The following is an 18384-nucleotide window of genomic DNA, read 5'->3' as shown; positions in this document are numbered from 1 at the left end:
TCTTTTTTTTTTTCTTCTTTTTTGTAAATTGAAGTACAGTTGATTTACAATGTTGTGCCAATCTATACAGCTAAGTGACTCATTTTTAAACATATATACATTCTTTTTAAAATATCCTTTTCCATCATGGTTTATCCCAGGAGATTGGATACAGTTCCCTATTCTATACAGTAGGATGTTGTTTATTCATTTATATGTAATAGTTGGCAGCTACCAACCCCAAATTCCCAGTTCATCCCTTATCCTCCCATCCTCCCCCTTGGCAATCACAAGTCTGTTTTCTATGTTTGTGAGTCTGTTTTGTAGATAAGTTCATTTGTGTGATATTTTAGATTTCACATTTAAGTGATATAATATGGTTTTGTCTCTTTCTGACATAAAGAAGCCTCTTCAAATAAGCTAATGAGGCTGCCCATCTTTCCTCATGAAACTGGGGGTATCAAAGGGGTCAGGAATGCTCAAATCCAGGGACAGAAAGTGGCTATGTTAAAAGCGCTTGCCAGCACTCTCCTGGAATTGAAATTTCAACACCTATTCTTCACTGCTCAGAAGAACTGCTTGTTCCCTATCCTCATGCTCTCTCCCTTCACAAAGCCACCATTGCATTAGGCTGATTTTCCAAAGTTCCTTCATATACTCTCCTGTGAGTGAGTGAATAGGACAACAGATTAACAGTAACTCTGCTTAAAGACCAAAAATCTACAGCCAGTCCCTCCATGCAACATCTGTGCCTGCTTAACCTAATCCAGAAGGCAGAGGCAAGAGCTCCTAAGACCCTGATCCTAATCTCCATCACCATGTAAGAATCCTGTTCCTGCATCTTCCCCAAATTCTTTCTTTAGTTTTGAGATATTTCCAGTGAACCCTCTAAACTATGGAGAGGGATCAGCCACCACCCATCCTCTAATATCTATATAATAAAAAAATTCATTTGTGGGGATGGAATGTTCTGATCTGTCCCACTTTGATTTTAAACTTTCTAGGATTCCAAGTTCAAATACTAGGAAAAGCCTGCATACTATGTCCCTCTCCTGCAAATTCAAAGTGCACCCTCATTATCACACTGAAAGCTCAATCATGCCCTGTAATAAATACACTTGTTCTTTTTCATTTCACCTAATATTTTCTAAATGTATTTAGGCATGAGATCCTTTCCCCTTTTTATCTACCCATGGGATGATTGACAAACATGCTGCCATTTTTAAAGTTTCCATGATCAGAGTTCAGTGTCTGGATTATGACAGGAGGCCCTCGATAGTATATATGATCAGGGAAGGAAAACACCCACTGTTATGTTGGTTTGGGTTTGTTTATGCAACTATCTTGCCCAAGCTCAGTTGGTAAAGAATCTGCCTGCAATGCAGGAGACCCGGATTGGATTCCTGGGTCGGGAAGATCCCTTGGAGAAAGAAATGACAACCCACTCCAGTATTCTTGCCTGGAAAATCCCATGGACAGAGGAGTCTAACAGGCTACAGTAAACGGGGTCACAAGAGTCGCACACGGCTTAGTGACTAAACCACCACCAAATAATGATTAAGAGAGTATGGACAGAATGCAAACATAGAGGGCCTCAAGTGCCAACAAAATGGGTTTTGAGAACCGACGGTCTCAACGACACCAAGAGTAGCCAAGGGGATGAAGTCAGGGACCAGAGGTAGGAGGACAGGTTGTTAGAGAAAGAGAAGAGAAGAAGATGAGTGGACTCTGGAATTGCATACTGCTGAATGTTTAATTTAGCCTAAAACAGGTCCCACATGTCAGGGAGGGATTGTTCCCAATAAGTCTCTTATAATAAGCCCGCCTGGAAATCAGTCTGCTGACTTACCCCAATAATCCCTATTGCTGATGACCTTTCCCCTTCATCTCATTTTTCTTCTTTTAAACCAATCTTCTGTGTCTTCTTGCTTATTTCAGATGATGGAAAAAGCCCCTTGAACCCTCAAAGGTAAGATGGAAATGTTTTATGGTTAAGTTTTTCTAGTTTGACTGTTTAATTCACGCTATGAATTATTAATTCACTGTATGTCAGAATGACTATACAGACATGGCTTTTATGAAACAATCTCTGGCAACGTCCCCTAGACTAATTCTGAAGCAAAATTTACCAGTAATATGTCCCAGCAATATATAATATTTTTAAAAAATCACTAAGTGCCCTAATGATAATATAAAGGAGAAATACAAGATACAAGGGAAAGTGACATGGAAATAACACACTGGAACTGGGGCACCACACTAGCAGATGCTATGAGGTCATCCATCAGATACTTGTACCTTCATTCAAATAGAATCACTATGAAGGCAACAGTCATAAAGGTCAGGGGACAGGAATATTCTATTAGTGAGTCAAACAGTATCAGAAGTGTTGTCAACACCAACCTGATTTTTTAAAATGATGAACTATTCTGGCAAAGAGTCAGAAAACCTGTTATCATCTTCTCTTAATTCAGATGGTAATTGCATTTTAAAAGATACACACAAAAAACTTAACATCTATATGCAAAGCCGTTCAGTTCTAGGCTCAGAGATTTTTCACCTCCAAGAATGTTGAGTAGCTTTTCTAAAGTTGTGTGGAGTGTATAAGACAATTCTTTTGTGCCTTGGGCATTTTAGGACATCCAGCATCCTTAGCCCCTGCCTAAATGTCAATAATAAGTCTTGCTCATTAAGAAAATTTTTAAAAAAGTGCTATAGGGAGCAGTACTATCATTCTTTGAAAACTATTGCCATATGATCAAGTATTAAGGGTAGAATTTTAAAAGGATTTCCTCTCACTGGGAAGAGGCTACAGCAGGGGTCAGAGCAGGTATTCAGTACCTAAAGTATCAACAATAACTTGGGTATGAAGTGCAAAGAAAATTACCCAGAACAGTTAATCGGGATCTTGAAAATCTCTTTGATTTTTCCTCTTCTTTCCCTCTAAAATCAGAGAATTTCGGGGGTGGGTGGTGTTTCACGGTCTCTGGATGAACTATGTGAAGGACTGGGGTCAAGGAAAAACCATCACATGGCAAGTTCATCTTTGTGTTTCTGTTCTTTAGCCACCTAGGAACATACGGAGTTTTTACAAATGCTGCATTTGACCCAAGCCCTTAAGGTAAGTTGCCTATGGAGGTATTTTTGAAGGAAATAGACAGTAGAAAAAGGAAGAATATAAAGGTTGCCTTTTCTTTATATAATCAGGAGTTACACTTTAAGCGTGTATTAAAGTTCAAACTATGCAGGAAATTGTGTTGGCAGTGGGAGACAGGTATAGCAGAAGAGTGACAATAGAAAGTGAGTATACAGGAGGATTTCCATTTACTCCAGGATATAAATGTTCTAAATAGACATAACTTATTTCAGGATGTATGACATTCCCATTACTGGCTGCTAGATGGTACTGATACTGTAGCCTTGCTTGATCACCAGAAATCATGACAATTAGAAAAATTTTATGAACTTTATGGAGCTAATTCCCTATGCAACCTGCTGGGAAAAAATATGATATTATCATATAATTATCAAAAATAATATCATATTATCATATAATGTTATATTATCATATAATATCATATATACCATATATGATAATACCGTCTTTCTCCCAAAAAGCTCAGTGAGTGATTAAGTTTCCTAAATAGCCTAGATGACAGAATATCTGTAAACTAGAAAAAGATTATACAAAGCTGTAGAGGGTACATATAATGAGAGCTTTCTTTGATCTTTTTCAGGAAAATACGATAATTTGAATTTTTGCTGTCATTTTCAGAGACCTGTCCTTGTCTTGGTGACCTCGTCCAACCCCCACAGGATCCTATTCTTGAACATCAGCTTTCCCGAAAAGACTTGATTATAACTGTTGAGTATTTGCTGCAGTTTTCTGTAAATACTTGTGAATAAAGGACATGGAATTTCCTTTAGATTTGTTCTGCACCAGAGCAGAAGGACTGGACCACAAGCCCCAATTCTCCACCCACCACCCCTTCCTGCTCCATTTCCTCTTCCTCCAACACAAGCCTCAGAAGCTGGGACTGAGTCTTCCTGCGATGGTCTGTGGGCTTTGGCCTAGCTGTCACTTGCGGTACTAATTAGCTAGAGTCCAGAGCATCTGACTCAGCAGAAGACCAAACTGGAAAAATAAAAATGCCTCTTTATTTTTGGACTGGAGGAGGTTCTCCTCTACTTTGCTGGAAGGCAGGAGGTGTCTCTGACTTAAGGGAATTTCTATAGGATTTCCTGGGTCTTCAGTGCTTGCTGTTGGTGAAGCCTTTTGGACTTCCTTGAAGCTCCAAGAGAGGCCTCTGGATGGCACCAGAGGCTGCAGATGCCGCAGAAGACTGGTGCCCCAGACAGGAAGGTACATGTCAGTGACAGGGAACTCCGCTGTCACTCTCCCCCTGAGGACCCAGAGACCAATCCTTGAATGTCTAGTTAAAAGGATTCCCTAAATGCCGTGTTCTAGTGTTTGATATTTTGCTGAATAAAGTCTGTATCCATCACTTTGTTGACATTAATGTAATACACAATCACGGTTGTCCCAATTACAAACTCGAGACTAGGATCGCAAATACGTATCTTACCACCGCCCTAAACACACAAGAAGAAAATTAGAGAAGCAGAAAAGTCTTCATCACCTGAATGTGTTTCACCCATTCTTTGATTCACATATTTAATAAATACGTTATTAAAAGGTACACAGTACTTATCTGAAACTGATACAAAAAATACAGAGCCAAACAATATAGCTGTCCTTTCTGTGAAAAGTGAGGCAATGAACATGTCACACAGACTAGGTAAACATGCAAATAAAAATGCAAATAAAACACTCAAATAAAAATGGTGAAACAGTCTAACTAAAGGTTACAAGGTTTTGCAAGAATTTTGGTAGTAACCTCAAGATTCAGGGACACACTGCTTTTAAAAGGTTTCACTCACATGAAAGTGCCCACAGCACCTCTGACTGCTCACTTTATGCTGATCACTAGGCTCAGTATTAGGGCTTCCTTTATAGCTCAGTTGGTAAAGAATCTGCCTGCAGTGCAGGAGGCCCGGGTCCGATCCCTGGGTCGGGAAGACCCCCTGGAGAAGGAAATGGCAACCCACTCCAGTATCATTGCCTGGTGGGCTGCAGTACACGGGGTGGCAAAGAGCCAGCCACAACTAAGCGACTAACACTTACTTACTTAGGCTCAGTATTATAGGAGGATGATTATCAGCCCTGTGTCCTGAGTCAGAATCTATATTTTGTAAAAATCCCCCCCCAGGGAATTCTGATGGCTTACCAGCTTTGTAAAGCACTGATATTTTAGATGAAAAAGGATATGGCACCGTTCCTGTTCTTCAATAGCTGATAATGTAATTGGGGACACAAGAGACACCAATACAAAGTGACTGAGAGTAATAAGTATGTTATTTGAAGAGTGTGGTAAGAATTCATAAAATGGAAAAGTCAGTTTGTCCCCGAATCAAGGCAATAGGTGAGACTCTGATTGCAATTTACAGAGTGGACAGTGAAGAGTAAGAGAATGGCATTCTTAGTAGATCAAATAATGTCAGCCAAGAAGCAAAGACAGAGGTTGTTGAGGAGCCTGACATCATGGAGATTCCATGGGAGGTGCTAGATTACAATTTATTGAGAACTATTGCAACAAATCCTCTGTCCATGGGACTTTCCAGGCAAGAATACTGGAGTGGGTTGCCATTTCCTTCTCCAGGGGATCTTCCCAATCCAGAGATTGAACCCACGTCTCCTGCATTGACAGGTGGATTTTTTTACCACTGAGCCACCAGGGAAGCCCCTGAGACAAGTCATAGAAGCTTGGAGGCAAGTAGATGCAGGGAGCCCGGGGTAAGTCATAATGATGCTTCAGACAAGATAATTCTCAGATTCTCTATACATAGCAAAATCATATCTTAAAGCCATGAGAAACAGCCAGATCCTTTGAAATATGTAAGGAGCCCTGGAGGAAGAAAAGATATAATCATAGTAACAACATGTGCTGTGTGCTTTCCAACTGCTAGGAATTACATACTTCACAGTGTTCCTTTATCCTCCCAACCACCCTATTGGGGAAAATTATTATTATCATCCTTATTCTCCTGATGTCAAAACTGAGATCAGAGAGGCTGTGTAACTTAACCAAGAGAACACAGCTACTAAGTGGGATTGAAATCTGGTCTGATTCTCCCAGTGAAACTCTTTAAACCCTCTTTTTTGTCTCTGCCTTAGGTGGCCACAGGCCCTTATCAAGACAGAACTGTGCAACAAAGACAGATGGCATATAATATCACTTACATGTGGAATCTTAAAAAAAAAATGGCACAAATGAACTTATTTACAAAACAGAAACAGACCCCCAGACCCAGAAATCAAACAATGAATACCAAAAGGGGAGAAGGGAGGGATAAATTAGGAATTTGGGATTAAAATATATAACTAACCATGTATAAAATAGATAAACAACAAGGACCTACTGCCTAGCACAGGGAACCATACTCAATAACAACCTATAATGGAAAAGAATCTAAAAGAGATTATATACATTTATGCTGTTGTTTAGTCACTAACTTGTATCTGACTCTGTGACCCTATGGACTGTAGCCTGCTAGGCTCCTCTGTCTATGGAATTTCCCAGGCATGGAAATTAGTTACTAGAGTGGGTTGCCATTTTCCTTCTCTAGGGGATCTTCCCCACCCAGGGATTGAACCTGCATCTCCTGCATTGGCAGACGGATTCTTAACTGCTGAGCCACCTGGGAAACCCATATATGTATCACTTTGCTGTACAGCTGAAACGAACACAATATTGAATCAAGACAGAACTGTGCATGGGTAGAAGTTAGTGAAGTGAGCCAGGCCATCAGGCCCCATTCATGTGATCACCCCCTTGCTTCCTCACCACCTGAAAATACGGTCTATCTGTGCCCAGTAACAGGGCATAATGCCCTCTTCCTCAGATTAGAAGGAGAGTAGCGTGGTTAAGGATTTTGGGTCCCACCACGATGGGAACTGCAGACGGTCTGGCAAGTGTGAACTCTGCCCTAGGCAGCTTTTTTGGTGGCTGGGGCTGGTGAGGGGTTCCTGGGCAGTGGGCTGAGCAGATGGAAGTGTGGGAGACAGTTTTACCCCCTCTCATGAATCCCTGAGCACTGCCCTGGCTGATAGAACCTCCATCACCGCATTTCCTTCACCCGTGGTAAAACAGTCACTAACTCGCTGGCTCTTCCTAATACCTCCTGTCATCTGGGGCAGTGACCTAGCCAACCCTCAGCCTAGAAAGGTCTGAGGAGGTGGGGACAGCCCGGGTTATAGCCATCAGCGGCGCCTGGGGGAGTTGACGAGGAGGAGGACACTGCCACCCGCAGCCTCCGGGAGCTCACTGCAGCTCGGACCGCCGACAGCCTCGCAGAGGCAGCCCTATCCACCCCCGGGGTGGCGGCGGCAGGCAAGAGAAGGAAAGGAACCATGCTCCTCGCTTGCCCTGGCTTCTGGGTCCTCGTGGTCCTAGGCACCAGCTGGGCAGGCTGGGGGAACCTAGGGGCTGAAGCAGCGAGGCTAAGGCAGTTCTACGTAGCTGCTCAGAGCATCAGATGGAACTACCGACCCGAGTCCACACACCTTAGGTAAGGCAGGTGGGGTGTCTGTATGGGCTTCTCCGGGAAGGATAATCTGTTTCTTTTAGAGAACATTCCTTTTGCAATTCCATAGCTGTGTGTGTGTGTGTGTGTGTGTGTGTGGTTAACTTCAGATAGGTAAATACAATTAATAGGAGGGTTTAATGAATAAAATTGGTGGGTGTTCATTTTGCCTCTAATAAATAATACAGTGGTTACAGAAAATATTGTTTGCCTAGATACTGCTTTCAAGAGCTTGTTGTTGATATAATTTAGTTAGTATCATTGATTGTTGGTTTCATATATTGATTGATTCAAAAGCACCAGGCACCTACCTCTTCATTAGCCCTTGCTGCAAACTCCTGTTCCAGATTTTTAGTAGTTTAGTATTTTTAGGAAGGGCTTCCCTGGTGGCTCAGATGGTGAAGAATCTTCCTGCAATGCAGGAGACTTGGTTTCGACCCCTGGGTCGGGAAAATCCTCTGAAGAAGCAAATGGCATCCCACTCCAGTATTCTTGCTTGGGAAATCCCATGGACAGAAGAGCCTGGACTATAGTCCATCCAGTCTCAAAAGAGTCGAACACAAAACTTCTAGGTACATACTATTTATTCCATATGCACTTAGCTTCATCTTCTAAAACTAAAGATGTGTACCTTGTAACTTTATTATAAACAGATTATTCAGTAACAACTGCCAAACTTTTGTTGCCTTCTTATAAATGACTTTCAAAACATCATCGATTCATAAAAATGCAACATTGTTTTTCTTTTACCTTTTTTTCTGTTTCACACGACTCTTCATTCTTCTCTCATTCTTTATCAGTCCCTGGGATATGGTCTACTCTGGCTATTTTGATAAGAGTCACTATTAAAAGGCCTATGTAACTAAGACAAGAGTTAAATAATAAATCTGTATCTGAGTTGCAAACTCTTTTCCTAACTGAAAGATTAGAAATAAGATTTCCCAGAAATTAAACAAATCACAGTATTTCTACTCAGTATTTCTCTGAATAGTAAACCTCTTAGTGTAACTAAGATTTTTTTTTTAACTTAACATCACAGTTTAAATGATTGTGAAAGATGTGTTCCTCTTTTACAATTTCGAAACCAAAGCAATCTGCCAGGAAAGTATTGTGATGTTTTAAGCCTTTTAGTGCATAACATTAACCCTTTCAAAATCTTTTCTCTGTAACTGGATTATTTTGGAGGGTGTGGCAGCTTGGTCTTGTAGTAGTAAGTCCCTCTTAAAAACAAATCATTTAAAATATTGTATTTCAAGGTGATAATCTAGGTCACACCCACACCCTTAGAAAGGTGATACTAACAAAAACCCCAAAAGAAATAGTCTTTCCAACATCTATTTTCCTGCTGATGGGTAGAACACTAGCTTGGATGCTGGCTTTCCTATGTCATGCTTTATGCCTGCTTATACTTGGGAGTTTGTTCTTTCTTCTGCAATCAACAATGAGAATAACAAATTGAATATTGAAGGCCGAATCACATAGGGCAATAACAAGCTGAATGTTGGAGGAGGCAGAATCACATAGGGCAACACCCTGATTTACATGGTGAGTTCTCAAAAGAAGCTGTGATTGGTCATCCTATCCTCTCACTCTGTGATTGAGTTTCCAGAATTCTGGGAACAGTTACTCCTCTGGTATCAACTACTGAGTCAAAACCAAACAGTGATAATCCAGATCAACTGTCACTATTTTCAAACCTCAAATCATATCATTTCTTTCTAGTATTTCTTTTTTTAAATTTTATTTATTTTTAATTGAAGGAAAATTGCTTTACAGTATTGTGTTGGTCTAGTACATCTATGTGAAAAATTAAACCTGTATATCTGGCTGCTTAAACTAAGAACTTGTTTTGAATTGTCCTACACTGAGAGCTAATGATACTCACTATAAAGAAATCAACATCCATCCTTTCCTAAAGTGTATTTTAGCACCAAGCAAAGATCTTTCCTTATTTCATGTAATACTGGCAGGGCAGTGCCTTTTAGTGGTGAAATATATCTTTTATTCTTGCTCTGGAGCTAAAGTGAATATTTTTGAAAATTTCCCTAAGGAAATATGTTCAATCACTTGCATGCATATAGTAACAGATATTGAAAAAAATAAATGTACATTGGTCTGTCAAGGGTTTAAGCTTTATATGATTTTATTATTAATAAATCATCTTTAAAGAATTCTCATAAATGGAAAATTCATCACGCATATTGTTTGAATTCATCTTTAACTTTCTGCTCAGACTGATTATTTTCCAATAGCAATTCAGTTGTTCAAATTAAAAATAAATATACCTCAGTATGCACACACAATATACACAGGGAAACATAGTAGGATGCACACCTCTATTAAAATTACATAAAAGACTGATTTTTCTTAGTAAAGATTTTATACTGTCACCTGTACTCCTGTATTTAAAGATCTATGGTTAGGGACAGGAAACACGTTTCAATTGCACCCTTCCAAGAAAAAGGACCTCCACATTTGGACACTAACATACAATCCTAGGGTTCTTGGGCTCTATAAACTCTTAAGAGGTCATTTAATTAATTTTAAACTTGCATGTTTTAACTTCCTACTTTTCCCCAAACTCAAAGCACCCAAAGCAATTAGTAAATAATTGTCTAGTTTCTACTTGAATGCTTCCAGTGACTGAGAACTTACCACCTTCTATAGCTAGCCTTTCCAAAAATACTTACGCATGCCTCTTTTAACTCTGCCTTCAAATATTAACACAGTTCTTGTATCCCACATTTTAAAATTATGAGAACTACTAAAATTACAGATTTTTCTGCTTGCTGGGAAAACTTGAAAGTGAAAAATCAACTTTAATTACACTTTTAAGATATTACTAGCTAACATGCATTGAATATTTGCAATGTGCGAGCTCTAAACCCTTTATAGGTATCAGTTTATTTAAAACTCGTAATAATCCTTGAAGGAGGTTTTACTGGTGGTCCCAGCTCACAATTACAGAAACAGAGGCAAAAATGGATTAAATAAACTTTTCAAGGTTATACAGGTAACAAGGGGTAGATAGAGGATTCAAACCCAGACACTCTGAACATAAAAAAAGTTTTCTTAGCCTCTGTGCTACATAAACATCATAGCAAATGTGATTAGTATCTTTCTCTGTTAAGACCTAATTATACTGGGCCACTCTCTGGATTAAAAGCCAATATGGGCAACTGGTTTACACATCTGTAAGAAATTTCCCCCAATTATCTTTCCTTTTGGACTCCCCTGATGGCTCAGATGGTAAAGAATCTGCCAGCAATGCAGGAGTTCTGGGTTTGATCCCTGGGCTGGAAAAATCCCCTGGAGCAGGGAATGGCTATCCACTCCAGTATTCTAGACTGGGGAATCACATGGACAGAGGGGCCCGGTGAGCTGCAGTCCATGGGGTTGCAAAGAGTCAGAGATGGCTGAGCAACTAACACTACTACTATTATCTTTCCCTTTGCCTTTGAGTTTAAGACAAGGATGGCAATGATGTGTCCATCTTTAGAGACACAGAAGGAAAGGATGGATATTATCCCAGTACTCTCCCTGCTTTCCTCTCTGAATTCTTAACCATGGAAACAACTGGCCCTGTGCATCTGTGGATATGAAAGCTGCAGGTACAGCCGGCTAACTGTACTTTTATAGAAGGGACTTGAACATCTGCAGTTTTAAATAAACTGATACCTACAAAGGGTTTAGAGCTGGCACAGGGGTGTTGTGGAACCAACCCCCACAGATACCAGGGATGACCGATCGGACAGTAGTTTTTGAATCTCGGTTTTGCCATTATCAACTGTTTCTCCTCAGGCAAGTTACTTAAACTTAGTTTTGTCATTTGTTTGTTTCCTATATGAATCCCAGGGCTTTGACTCCATTAGCCATCTTCAACTTCTGAGCAAGAAAGAGTCCATTAAATCGACAGCTTTTGACAGTGTTCTCCAGCAGCTTGGGCTTCCCTGGTGGCTCAGGTGGTAAACAATCTGCCTGCAATGCAGGAGATGCAGGTTCAATCCCTGGGTTGAGAAGAATCCTGGAGAAGAAAATGGCAAACCACTCCAGTACTTTTGTCTAGAGAATTCCATGGACAGAGCAGCCTGCTGGGCTACAGTCCATGGGGTCACAAAGAGTCAGACATGACTGAGCAACTAACACCAGCAGCTTAAAACTGTATATGAATGAAGAGTTGAAAAGCAGCTCATATATTTATTCATAAGGAATTTGGCCATATCTTTAATCACTTAAAATATAAGCCTAAAGTTTGGATTCTTTTTTAGAAGTTTGATCTGAGTAATAGGGTTGGTTAATGCAAGCTAAATTTGTGGAAGAATGGTTATCACAATAGAATATTCTTGAAGACATCAATAATTATTTTATTAACTTCACTTATTGTTCATATTTATAAGACCTGGGGTTTCTGAAATGCAGTTAAAAAATACTGTTATTTCTAGTAAAGGTTTGAGGACATGAGAGATCTATTTTGTTGTACTGTGAGTAGATGTCATACAAAGCCTTTCAAATGTATTTTCTTTCCAGTTCGAAACCTTTTGAAACCTCCTTTAAGAAAATTGTCTACAGGGAGTATGAAGCATATTTTCAGAAAGAAAAACCACAATCCAGAACTTCAGGTAAGCCTGAAATATATTTTTAAATTTTAAAGATAAAACTCTATGGCTAATTTGATATTCACATATATCTAAAATATACATTTAGAGATATTTTACAGAAATGTGTTTTTGTTGTTCTTAACCAGTGTGACTACATAATTTGTAGGGCTCTTATTCACAGTATTGAGAATTTCAAAACAGTGACAACAAAGCATTAAGCCAAGCTGGGGGCCCTTCTGAGCATGGGGCCCTGCGCAATTTCATGGGTCACATGCCTATGAAGACAACTGTTTTTAACATTGATTTAAAAAAGCTAAACACAACTTTTAAGTGTTTGAATTTTTATTCATTTGTCTAGCAAACTCTTAAAGAGCACCTACTGTGGGCTGGGCATTGAAATAGGCACTATGGATGTCATGGTGGACAAGACAGATGCATCTCCTGCCTTCGTGGAGCTTAAGGTCTAGTTTAATGAGCACAAATGAACTTTAGCAAATGATTATTTGGTGGGTCCTGAAATTCATTTAAAGGAACTGTATATGGCTGATTTTTTTTTTGCATCTATCCTTCCCATCTCTTTTTTATTTAGTGTGATATGCATAATAGCTATAATTTTTAAAGAAAAATTTCTTCTTTTCCTCAACTCTTTTTCAATTAAGTAGGCTGAATGGGTTTCTGGGATCTCAAACGTGGTGAATATGGTAACATAGTTCACAGGACTGATAAAGGCCATTAAGAGACAACGTCCTCCAGTTAGGTCCCCCAGTTGATAATTCACACATACTCAGACGGTAAAGCGTCTGCCTATCCTGCGGGGAACCTGGGTTCAATCCCTGGATCGGGAAGATCCTCTGGAGAAGGAAATGGCAACCCACTCCAGTATTCTTGCCTGGAAAATCCCATAGACGGAGCAGCCCAGTAGGCTACAGTCCATGGGGTCGCAAAGAGTCAGACACGACTGAGAGACTTCACTTCACTCCCCCCACCCCCAACCAGGTGAAGACCTGTCATTTTCCCCAGACTGATCCTTGTACATCTTTTATTCACTGTCATGCCTCCTCTTTAGATCTCTCTTCATATTCAATTTTTCCTAGCTGGAGCCTTCCCTTCTGTCAAAAATCCTCAAAAATCAAACGACACAATTTTTGTCCAGGTTAACCACCACCTAGAAGAAAAAAAAAGTCTGCCCTTGACTCTGCCTGCCTTTTCTTCCCTCTTTTACTACCAACTTCCTGCGTGATTAGTGCATTTCATTCTCTATCATATGAAATTACTCTCAAAAAAGGGCACCCATGACCGCTGAGATGGGACTTCGCCCGTGGTTCAGCAGTAAAGAACCTGCCTGCCAATGAGGAAATGTGGGTTTGATCCCTGGTGCAGGAAGATCCCCTGGAAAAGGAAATGGCAACTCACTCCAGTGTTCTTTCCTGGGAAACCCCATGGACAGAAGAGCCTGGAGGGCTACAGTCCGTGGGGTCACAAAGAGTCGGAAACAACTGAGACACTGAAGACAACAATAATGACCTCGAGATACCAGACCATTGGGTGCTGTCCACTTATTTTACCACTTAGCATTACTAGGACATGTAATGCTCTCCCTTCTCGAAACTCTGTCATTACCTGGTGTCCCAGGTGCCACTTCCTCTGGTTACAGAAATCGAATGGAAGTGACTGGAATATAAGGAAATGGAAGGAGGAGGAACTTACATAGACAATTCTTTCCTGAAACTTGGCTCCAAATGGGAGGAGAGATAGGGTAGTTCTGGGAGGAAATGAGAGGTTAAAGGATATTTTAAGAGTTTTGTTTCATTTTTAATTTACTTATTTGGCTGCATTGGGTCTTAGGTATGGCACGAGGGCTCTTTGATCTTCTTTGCAGCATGCGAGATCTTGGTTGCGGCACGAGGATCTAGTTCCCTGACCAGATATTGAACCCAGGCCACGTGCATTGGCAGCGCAGAGTCTTAGCAATGGAACCACCAGGGAAGTCCAAGAGTTTTATTTTAAAAAAGAATGAGAGTGACTTAAAATCTCTAAGTGCCCAAGGGAAGAATCCTAAAGAAAAGGAGAGGATAAAACATCTGAGGGAGAATAACTGAAAGAACCAGCCTCAGAAGAAACAGGAAGCGATGGGATTCAAAGCTGGGCTGGATCGGCCTGAGGAAGAAGAGATACTGCTCTCACGGGGGAACTGGCTGGGGGGGGGACTAGGTAAGCAACCTTTTATTAATAAGTTTACTAAAAATTGCTTGTAGTTTTGGGGCAGGAACTTAAAGAATCTTCTGTCCTCTATAGACTCTGTAATATTTTTTTTAATAGATCCAGCTTTAAGCTTAGTACGTACAATAAATACTTAAGAACTATTTAATGAAATTAAATTGTAGTGGGTAAGGGAAAACGAGCTGGGAAACATACTCATTATGCCTGGAAAAAGAGAAATTGGGCAGATATTCAGAGTTCTCTTTTTTGTGGCTTTTGCCAAGTGAACTGAATTTGTCTAAGCTTTGTTAGCCACTTGCTGAGTGCAGTAAGGGGTAGAAGGACCAGTGCCAGACTGGAGGCTGTCTTTTAGGTGATGTGTGAAAAGTGAAAGAAAGTGAAGTCGCTCAGTCGTGTCTGACTCTCTGTGACCCCATGGACTGTAGCTTACCAGGCTCCTCCCTCCATGGGATTCTCCAGGCAAGAGTACTGGAGTGGGTTGCAATTTCCTTCTCCAGGGGATCTTCCCGACCCAGGGATCAAACCCCAGGTCTCCTGCATTCCAGGCAGACGCTTTAACCTCTGAGCCACCAGGGAAGCCCAATGTGTAGGCACTGATTATTTTTGAAGAGGAGAATACTGTGGTCTAAATCCTTTGAGATGATTAATTTTGTAGTGATTTCCTGATTCAATCTCATTAGAAGTAGAGCTTGATAGCTGATTTATGTTTAAGCCTAGGACACTTAAAACATTACTTTTCTGTCAACACTTGTATATCTCATATTTGTTTTATGTGAGTTCTGAGCAATTTTAATATCTATTTTTATGTAACCTCTTCCTGAAAGCCCAAAGTTGCTTAATTATGAACCCCTGGAGCACAGGGGTTGTATCTTATCCACTTCTATATCCCTATAAGAGTTGCCTGTTGTTGTTTAGTTGCTAAAGTGAAAGTGAAAGTGAAGTCACTCAGTCGTGTCTGACTCTTTGCGACCCCATGGACTATGGCCTACCAGGCTCCTCCGTCCGTGGGATTTTCCAGGCAAGAGTACTGGAGTCGGTTGCCGTTTTCTTCTTCAGGAGATCTTCCCAACCCAGGGATCGAACCCAGGGATCGAACCCAGGTCTCCCGCATTGCAGGCAGATGCTTTTACCATCTGAGCCACCAGGGAAGACTCTGTTTAGCTGCTAAGCCATGCCCAACTCTTTTGTGACCCCATGGACTATAGCCCGCCAGGCTTCTCTGTCCATGGAATTTCCCAGACAAGAATACTGGAGTGGGTTGCCATTTTCTTCTCCACTAATAGTGGATACAAGAGGGAAAATCTGTGTAAATGAAAAGTCTCAGATTTTTTAATAAGATCTGGTGTGAACACTGCCATTGACTGCATGGGCTTCCCCCCTCCATTGCCTAGTTCTGTGTTCTCTGTGTCTTTCCCTTATTTTCTGCTCCACTCATCTGGTGGGTATGATTCTAGCCATGTGCTGCATTTCTGTAGCATGAGCCCAGAAGTTTTTGTAATTGCAGGTGGGGTCAAGCTGCTGGACAGGAATTTTGAAGAGATGCCTCTGCAGTGAGGTTTATAGACACATGGACAGGTGGAGGGGCCGGGCTCATTTTTAGGAATCCTGTCTGGGGCTTTATAATGACTAGTTTTGAGTCTCTGTATTTTCAAGGAGGATTATGAAATGTTTGTCCCCCAAAGGAGTTTTATAATAGTAGCAACAATGGGCTGCCCTGTGTTCTGCAACACATTATTCACCTGAGAGCAAGGGATTGGGTTAGCTTACCTCCTGCAGTTTTCATTCCAAAACTGCATGAAATTGGGTACAGGTTGTGCTACCTTCCTATGATCCCAAGACAGGCCACTCTTTCCCCCAATTTGACACTGGGCACCAAACAAAAGGCAGGGAAGGCCTTAGACCATCTGGTTTATGGAGGCTCTAAATGGCAGCTCAAACAACATTCAGCCGTGTTTGCCTCCATGCATGAAGGTATTTGGTTTGCATTTATAAAAATACCCCTTTGTTTTGCTTTAATTCTGAAGAAGTAGATAAGGAGGCTAAACAAATATTCCTAACCACTCATTGCAGTAAGAGGTTAAATAACTTAGAAGACTTATTCTGGGCATCGAGCATGTGCAGCCATGTGATGCCAACAAACAAATCAACCGAGCAAGGCATCCATGGTAACAAATTGCAGTGGACCATGTGACAGCAGTCAGCACCTGACTTGGCTCATGGGCATTCTGGGCAGGTGGGAGTAGCCAGTGGGGGCTTCTGTTGGGAGCTAGGCCTGAGAGTATCAGCCAGAAAAGAGGGGTCAGTCAGTGGAGTCAGCTATGGCCAGGAGTGAAGAACAGTGCAGACATGGGTACTATTCCAAGAAAGTGAGGGAGATGACCTGCCCTGCAGAAGGTGGTAAAAGAAAGCTTTGGTTCAAGAGTCTAGAGACCTGAGTTCTAGTGCTAGCAATGCCACCAATCACTGACTGGCCTTGGACATGCCACTCTTCCCACCCGCTTCCCAGGCTTTGTAACTATCTCTCAGATGAGGATTCAGCTCTGTGGACTCCATGGTCCTATGCAGAACTAACATAAAAACACAAACAAAAAGCTTCTGGCACAAGGTCAGTGTAAACTCTAGGACTTGGAGCTCAGGGAGTGGAATAAGACAACAGTGGGTGGAAACATAGGATGACTGTCTCAAAGATCATTTTCTCATTGCTAAGGGAAAATTAGCTTCCTATCATTGCTGTAGCAAATTACCACAAACTTAGTGGTTTAAAACAATACAAATTTGTTATCTTAAAATTCCTGAGGCCAGAAGTCCAAATGAGTTTCACTGAGTTAAAATCAAGGTGTTTGAAGAACTCTGTTCCTTCTGGAGGCTTCTGGGAGAATTACTTCCTTTCCTTTCCCCGTTACTACTGATAGAAGCCACCTGCTTCCATGGGCTCATGGCCCCTTCCTCCTTCTTCAAAGCCAGCAGGTAGCATCTTCTAGTTGCTAACTCAGATACTCCTGCTTCTCTTTTCTGAGGACCTTTATGATTACGTTGGGCCCACCTGGATAATCCAAGAAACCTTCCCCATCTCAATTTCCTTACTTAATCACACCCACAGAATCTATTCTGCCATATAAGATAGCATATTTACAGGTCCCAGGGATTAGGATGTGGGAGGGCATTATCCTGCCTATTACACCCCCCCACCCGCCCCCCCTAAATAAAACTCTGCCACAGTGTCCTCTGTTTCAGGAAATGGCCTTCTCATCCACCCAGCCCTCCACACCAGAACCTCAGCAGCCATCCATGGCTACTTGATCTCGCTCACCCCCTACTCTACATGCAACCCATCAAGTCCTGACAGTGTGATCTAAACAGCTCTCTAATAGGTTCTCTCCTTATCATCTCCATTGTCCTAACCTTGAACTAAGTTACCAACATCTCTCTCCTGGAGCCTTCCGCGTTTAACTCTCAACCTTCACTCTGGTTTCTCACAAATGCAGCTGGTCACTGGTCCATGTTGCACCCCTGCTTCCAGATACTATTCAGAGGCAAAACTCTGAGAGGTCTACAAGGCCCTGTGTGATGAGGCCTCTGATCATGCCTTTGGCTTCACTTTCTGCCTTTCTCTCTTACCAACAAAGCTCTGCCTTCCCGTGGCTATCTGCCAGTTCTCTGAATAGGCCAGTGTGCTGGCACCTCAGTGCCTTTGTATACGCTAGTCCCACTCCCTGGACCACTCTTGTCCATCCCTTTGCCTCTTTGCCTTTGGGCTTCAGTTAACGTCTCACTGTGGTGGTGTCGTATTGAATTAATTTTCACAACTACACAGGATTAGAAGAGACGGTGTACGCAGACAGCTCACGAAAGAGCATTTGTCCGAGAAAACGCTGAGTGTATGTTTATAAAGTCCCCTTTTTGGACAAGGGAGTCATATAGTAAGGCTTTGAAGATAAGGAAG

At 41.4% G+C, this 18384-nt stretch overlaps 2 protein-coding genes across 3 annotated transcripts in view; both read left to right on the top strand.

The window, feature by feature from the left end:
- Positions 1–4484, top strand: part of SELP (selectin P) — a 46850-nt gene extending 42366 nt beyond the window's left edge. The window contains exons 14-16 of one of the 2 annotated variants that reach the window (XM_013970187.2): positions 1918–1948; positions 3045–3100; positions 3755–4484. In XM_013970187.2, coding sequence (XP_013825641.2) covers positions 1918–1948; positions 3045–3099 — 86 coding nt within the window. In that variant the 3' untranslated portion in view covers position 3100; positions 3755–4484. Of the gene's footprint in view, positions 1–1917; positions 1949–3044; positions 3101–3716 lie in introns of both variants that reach the window. The other variant, XM_013970188.2, reaches the window with a different exon arrangement.
- Positions 7331–18384, top strand: part of F5 (coagulation factor V) — a 75009-nt gene continuing 63955 nt past the window's right edge. The window contains exons 1-2 of the mRNA XM_018060286.1: positions 7331–7608; positions 12151–12242. Of these exons, the coding sequence (XP_017915775.1) occupies positions 7451–7608; positions 12151–12242 (250 nt within the window). The 5' untranslated portion in view covers positions 7331–7450. The remainder of the gene's footprint in view (positions 7609–12150; positions 12243–18384) is intronic.

Source organism: Capra hircus, chromosome 16 (assembly GCF_001704415.2).
Source record: "Capra hircus breed San Clemente chromosome 16, ASM170441v1, whole genome shotgun sequence".
Lineage (NCBI taxonomy): Eukaryota > Metazoa > Chordata > Mammalia > Artiodactyla > Bovidae > Capra > Capra hircus.
Note: the sequence above shows the minus strand (reverse complement) of the source record. Positions and strands in the feature narration are given on the sequence as shown.